The sequence below is a fragment of the Simochromis diagramma genome, unplaced genomic scaffold (genome assembly GCF_900408965.1).
Source record: "Simochromis diagramma unplaced genomic scaffold, fSimDia1.1 OVJJ01000344.1, whole genome shotgun sequence".
NCBI lineage: Eukaryota > Metazoa > Chordata > Actinopteri > Cichliformes > Cichlidae > Simochromis > Simochromis diagramma.
The window spans coordinates 1,234,729-1,240,874 of NW_024387375.1; the positions used below are offsets into that span (position 1 = coordinate 1,234,729).

Genomic DNA, 6,146 nt, shown 5'->3' on the forward strand with positions numbered 1-6,146 from the left:
CTCACATTGTGGAGGGATTTTGGCTCACTCTTCTTTACAGCATTGCTTCAGTTTATTTAGGTTTGCAGGCAGTCATTTATGCACAGCTCTTAGAGAGGTTAAGGTCTGGAGTTTGATGGGGCCACTGCAGCACCTTGATCCCCCTCCGTCACTCTGTTGCAGATCTGCTCACTACTCTATAGCAGTTGAATGTTAAATAAATAAAACTACATTAGCTGTAAGTACATCTTAATGAATGCTCAGGTTCATTAAGTCAACACATTCATTCATTTTCACAACAAAACCACAGAGAATTAAATTCATTTGGCATCAATTTATTAGACTTTTGGGAACAAGAAGTAATCGAGTAGCATTTTGCAAAAGATAGTTCTACTGTAACTTTCTCTGGTTAAAAGACTAAAATTATGTTAGAGGCAGGAGGATTCAATTAGCTTGATACACGTAGGCACAACTTTTAAGTCTCTAATAAAGAGGATACAGAAGACTTCATACTATCAGACCTCAAGACAAACACTTTGACATCCTTTCCTAACACCACTGGAATGCTGAGGTAAAGCTTATGGACATGAAACGTCATTTTGTAGCACTGTGTACTAGATAGTCTGTGTACACGAGCTGGAAACAGGATAACAGGTTTAACTGGCCTTATTTACAGGTTTAAAAACAAACGTGTGGATTAATACTTTAGCTCTCTCACTCAAACAGCAGCGAGAGATTAGAGTTTCCACTTCCATCCTTTTTTTGTGCAAACACACAAACACAGAAAAATGTGTTCAGCAAGGTAAAGCAGTGCAAAGTTATCTTGGATTTCTTGACCTTAGAACAATGTTAGGAATGCATTCATTAAACGTGGAATGTCGGAGATGCGCTTGATGAGCATTCGTTTGAAATAATTATGAGATTAGAAATCAATTGATCCCAAAAGTGTTAGAACGTAACAAACAGAAGGCTTAAAAATTCAATTTCACATGGTTTTACCCAGCGAACAATAAGACATGGGTTTACTTTGATTCCCAAAAAGAACCCCCCCCAAAAAAAATGCATTAATGAGGAAGGATAGGACCAGCAGCCTGAAGCCCATTTGAATGCCTCATGCAAACTGTTTCATAGTTCACACAGTTTTACCGTATGTCGGTCTCCCTTCTTTCTTTACCAGAAGCAGCAGCTACAAGTAAAGCAGCTGCCTCTCCAGATGTTGTACAGTTCACATGTACCCCCCACCACCCCAGTGCAGACCCTTTGTGAGTCCCGTGAGAGGAGAGCTGCGGCTCTACCCGCTCTCCTCTTTTGCAGCCTGTTCCAGTGCGCTCTCTGAAGCGGCTGATCCTTCGAACCTCTGAGAGGCGATGGCAGCCTGGTGAGACATGCTTTTCCTCACCACGTCCCCTTTTCTCCACAGTGTGATTTCCTGGAGGGGAGAGAAATCAAAGACAAATGTAAGGTGATGACATGAAGAACACCTCAGCCCATGACCTGTAAATGAAAGAAAAGGTACCAAACTGAGCACAGAGTTTTCCAAATGTGACTGATAATTGATTTTAGCCTTTTAGAACCAGTCAGTGGGACATCAACCAATAAAAGCACCACTACTTCTTATTCGCTGTCAGACTTGTTTTCTAGTGCAACATTTTCACTATCTAACACAGAAAAAAGCAGAGCTCCACAATAGCACACAAGGTACTGTGTTTAAGAATTGCTATTGATAAGATTTTACTGATGGTGTTCAGTTTCGAGGTTTCAAGCAGATTCTTTATTGATTATTGATCGATTTTCACCTACACAGGATTTCGTTTTTTTGTTGTTTTTTTTTTAGTGCCAGTGCAGCAGGTCTATTATCTCTTCAGCTCCACTGCCATGAAAAAAAAAAAAAAAGACATAAATAAATAAAACATGCCAGCACTAATAAAAGGCACTGATAAGCTGGGGGGCATAAGCTTTGGATGGAGTACAATTCAGAACAGAACCAGTTGGAACCTGCTCTCAGTTCCCACCTCTGATTATTCAGTAGCGCTAGCTGTAACTACAGTCAGAATCACTACACACTCACAGCTCTATCATAGCCTGTACCCCCACATTTAGAAAGCAAACAACAGGAGGATGTTCGCCAGCTTTCTTAGTGAAACAGGGTTCAGCTGCCATTACATCCTGGCTGTAGGCACGCTTCAGTTATTACAGTTACAGCTGTGACACAACAGGATGTAGCACTGATTGACTACATGCAGGCGGCTTTGTGTGCCTACAGTGGTAGTTGGAGGCTGAGCCTCCTCTTGAAGCCACACTGTCCTTTCACTCTGACACAATCGAAATACAGAGGCAGTCAAAATCAGAACCACATCCAGCCACAGCTGCACTAATGTCAGCCAGGCAGAGCAACTGCAGCTGTGCCCACATCCACCAGCTGGATACTGTTTGAGAGCTGCCCTTCATAATGACTAATGAGCACTAAAAATCACATTCACATGGATAGTTTTAAACTAGTGAAGTAGAAGATTCAGAAAAATGTAAAAACGCTGTCTGATGTTTTGCTTCCAGTCGTACCTGCTGTTTGAAGTAACGTCTCTCCTCCTCGTCAATCAAAACCAGGTTCAGGTAGTAGCGCACCGAGAACTTCTTGTTGATGTCTCGCATGGTGGGGGTCAGATCATATCCAGCCAGAAATAATCGGATGGGGATGGACTCTCCTGCAATGTTAAACACACTCTCAGAGGCTGAGCAGTGTTTGCATTGTGTGACTTGTTGAAACTGTGAATAACTTTTGTTTACCTCTGACCGGCGCTCCATCCATGATCTCGTACTTGGCAATAGTGTCATTTTCGTGGTAAACGCTTGGGCCTGTGCCTGTTGTCTCACGTTTGATGATGTCAATCTCCATGTGTTTAATCTTAATTCTCACCAGCAGGAAATAGATTTTCCCCACAATTACATCTTTCAGATGGTACCTGGAGAAAAAGAAAAGAAAAGCACAGGCGACAACTGCGAATGAGATCTACAGTTTAGTCACTAACAAGCACAATGTTCAGTACATGCTTTTCATTTAAACTGATAATAAATCAATCATTGTTTCAGCTACTGGTTCAGTTTCTAAATAAATAAATGCATCTTTCACTTAAAAAGAGATGGTTTTGCTGATACTGTATAAAACTATTTCACTCTTAAACACAGCATAACAAGGGAAAAAAGTGAATGATAGTGGTTTGCTGCAGCCCTGCAAGCCTTACTTGGATTTGTTATACTCAAACTCGATGTGGAGGCAGTCCTCAATTCCAACTTCCATTTTAATGGAGGAGTTGAGCTCAGGATAGGTGCTCAGTGTGTGGACCACAATGTCCATCTCTTTAGTGATGTCATTTAGTCTTCTTATCACCGTGGCACGAAGAAAATATCTGAAAATAAAGCACACAAGCAATGAAAAAAAGTGCCATTTCCTCCTTAGTAGAAAGTCACAACTACACACTAATTGACCATAATGTCAAATCCACCTGCCTATCCTATCGTTTACTGCTCCACCTCATGACAAAGACTCAACCAGATGTCTGGTTGCAACACTGAAATGCATATTCATAATGCTGCCACCTCTTACACTGGTAAAAGCCTACCTTCTCCCAGTGCCCTACCAGCTATGACGCTGTCGCATTCATCTGTAGGAACCTTTGGTGGTGGACAGGGCTCACCATGGTCAATCTGACACCTTCAAGTCAAGTTTAAAGCGTTTTCTGTTCATTCAATTAACAGAGTCCAACCCTATTACCCATTCACCTTGGACACGTTTTGATAGGTACTTATCACTGCATACAAAGAATACCCCGAAAGATCTGCAGCTGTCTTCAAGCATTCACAGTCTAGCCCTTGTCAAACATTTGCAACACATATTAAGTCGTCACAGTTCACTTTTCACCCCTCGATTGTTGACACTGTAATGATTTAACGTTACTCACTTCCACCGTCATTGGTCTGAGCAGCGTGCATGTACTGCAAGTCAAATGTGGGCAACATCAAGCTTGAAAACTGCTCAGTTTAAGTGCAACCACATGACAGGCAGGTTAACAAGTAACGCGCTCACTGTACTGCTGACAAAACGACAGTGAAGGATCAAACTTACCTTAGCTTGACATTCTGGCCTGTGTAGGACTCGTAAGGTTTCTCAACATGAGTGAACTCAAAGTCAAAGGTCTGGGACTGAGTTATTTCACCAGGTCTTGCGAGATCTTTCACCAGGGAAACAAATTCATGATGATTTCCTCTGTCGTAATACAACTCTAGAACAAGAGGAAAGACAGTATTAAAAAAAAAAAAAAAGAAACTATACTGTGCACGATTTTGGATACAACTGAGCTCTTGGACTCGTAATTGATTTTAGTGGCCAGAAAGCCATACCATGTGAATTTTACTTCTTAAAATCTATTTATGTGTCCAAGTTTTCACACAGCTCTTTCACAAATGTAACACTCAAGCAGAGATTGTCTGTGTTGCTTACAATTTCACTGCTGGAACTTTTAAAAGTCCAGCTGCAGCAGATTAAGGACACTAGAGTGCAGCTTACAGGTGATCTGAAACAGGTCTACACAGGTGTAATATGTGGCCCCCTGTGTTTCCTTTCATGTCTAATATAAAGTTGAAAACTGAAGCATCTGTTTGTTTCACTGTTGAGGGATGCCTCCATGTTTCTTCACCCCACAGTCTATCACTCGCTGCTATTTTTACATACCTATTTGTCCCACAAATTCAATTTTGATGCCGTGGTGCTCCAGCCTCTTTCCGGGGTTCTTCAGCGTCACATTCACCTTTCCACTGACAGTCTCGCCGTCGTAGAAAAGAAAATATTTGTCTTTCTTCCCATCTTCAGTTTTGTGTTCAACCTTCTTCCTCGTTTCGGCGTCATTCAGGACAACATCGATTTCTGCGCTTTGACCAAAACTAAAGAAACTCATTATAATGCTGCGTCCTCGCTAACTCTTTATCTTATCTAAGTGCGAGTTAACTGACTTGTTAGCACGCTGCACCGAACCTGCTAACCTTTCAAAGTAGAAAACAAGCGCACGCTAAGGCCTGCGGAGTGCGCGAGCTTGGCTGCTTCTCGTAGCACGAATTACACCGACTGACATTAAAAAGTCTCAAGATATGTCACAGAAACCTCCACACGAGCTACATGTCAAGCAAATTAGCGCTTCGATGCTAAAACACACAGTATCGTGATTAGCCGTTTTCTTTTTTTCTGCTCTCCGTTGCTGAGCCTGGATCTCACCGATAAACAGCCCGAAGCAGCGACGGATGGGTCTGCTGTTCACACAGAGCTCGCCGCGTAAATGTATCTTACATGTTTGTTTTCTGGGGATAAAACGACGAACGCTGTCAAACGACCAGGATGTAACACCAGCTTTCTTTACCTGCGTTAGCTGAACTACTTCCGGGTGGCGTTTTTTCACAGTAAAAGCGGAAAGAAAGGCGCGGAAGTCGCTAGGCACTAAAAGCGATTATGCTTGAACTACAGCGTGTTTAAGACCTGCAAGTGTTAAAAGGAAAAGAAATATAAATAAATTGCATTACAATACTACACTCATGCAAACAATATAAACATTTATAAGCACTTTCAAACCATTAGCAAAAATTATGAAAATACTTAAATTATCAGAAGTTAATAATAATAACAATAATAATAATAATAATAATAATAATAATAATAATTATTATTATTATTATTATTATTATTATGTACAGCGTATGTAGTATGTATGAATGCTATTATATTTAAGATAAGATAAGATAAGATAAGATAACCTTTATTAGTCCCACACGTGGGAAATTTGTTTTGTCACAGCAGGAAGTGGACAGTGCAAAAGTTATGAGGCAAAAATTAGAATACAATAAGAATAAATACAGTACACAACTGTACAGAATAGAATAAAATACTATATACAGTAGAATAAAATAAAATAAATATACAATAAGATAAAAATAGAATACAAATACAAATACTATATACAACTGAGTAAAAAATACAACGATGACAGAAAGGATTATTGCACTTAGTATTATTGCACATGTGTGGATGTATGTGCTTGATCAGTTAAAGTCTTTATTATGGAGTCTGACAGCAGTGGGGAGGAAAGACCTGCGAAATCTCTCCGTCCCACACCGTGGGTGCCGCA

At 40.6% G+C, this 6,146-nt stretch overlaps 1 protein-coding gene across 1 annotated transcript; it reads right to left on the minus strand.

Moving 5' to 3' along the window:
* Nucleotides 1-298: 298 nt before the first annotated feature.
* On the minus strand, nt 299-5,415 carry vps26b (VPS26, retromer complex component B). Its single transcript, XM_040008902.1, has 6 exons — nt 4,706-5,415; nt 4,100-4,256; nt 3,219-3,383; nt 2,764-2,939; nt 2,539-2,681; nt 299-1,408 (listed from the first exon to the last, which is right to left on the minus strand). Exons 1-6 carry the CDS (start codon nt 4,926-4,928, stop codon nt 1,271-1,273), a joined length of 1,002 nt encoding a protein of 333 aa, XP_039864836.1. The 5' UTR covers nt 4,929-5,415; the 3' UTR covers nt 299-1,270.
* Between the last annotated feature and the right edge of the window lie 731 nt (nt 5,416-6,146).

Coding starts and splice junctions, on each gene's coding strand:
- vps26b (XM_040008902.1), bottom strand. CDS start 4,928: ATGAGTTTCTTTAGTTTTGGTCAAAGCGCAGAAATCGATGTTGTCCTG. Junction 2,682..2,763: donor GGATGGAGCGCCGGTCAGAG/GTAAACAAAAGT, acceptor TTAACATTGCAG/GAGAGTCCATCCCCATCCGA. Junction 1,409..2,538: donor GACGTTACTTCAAACAGCAG/GTACGACTGGAA, acceptor TCTCCCCTCCAG/GAAATCACACTGTGGAGAAA.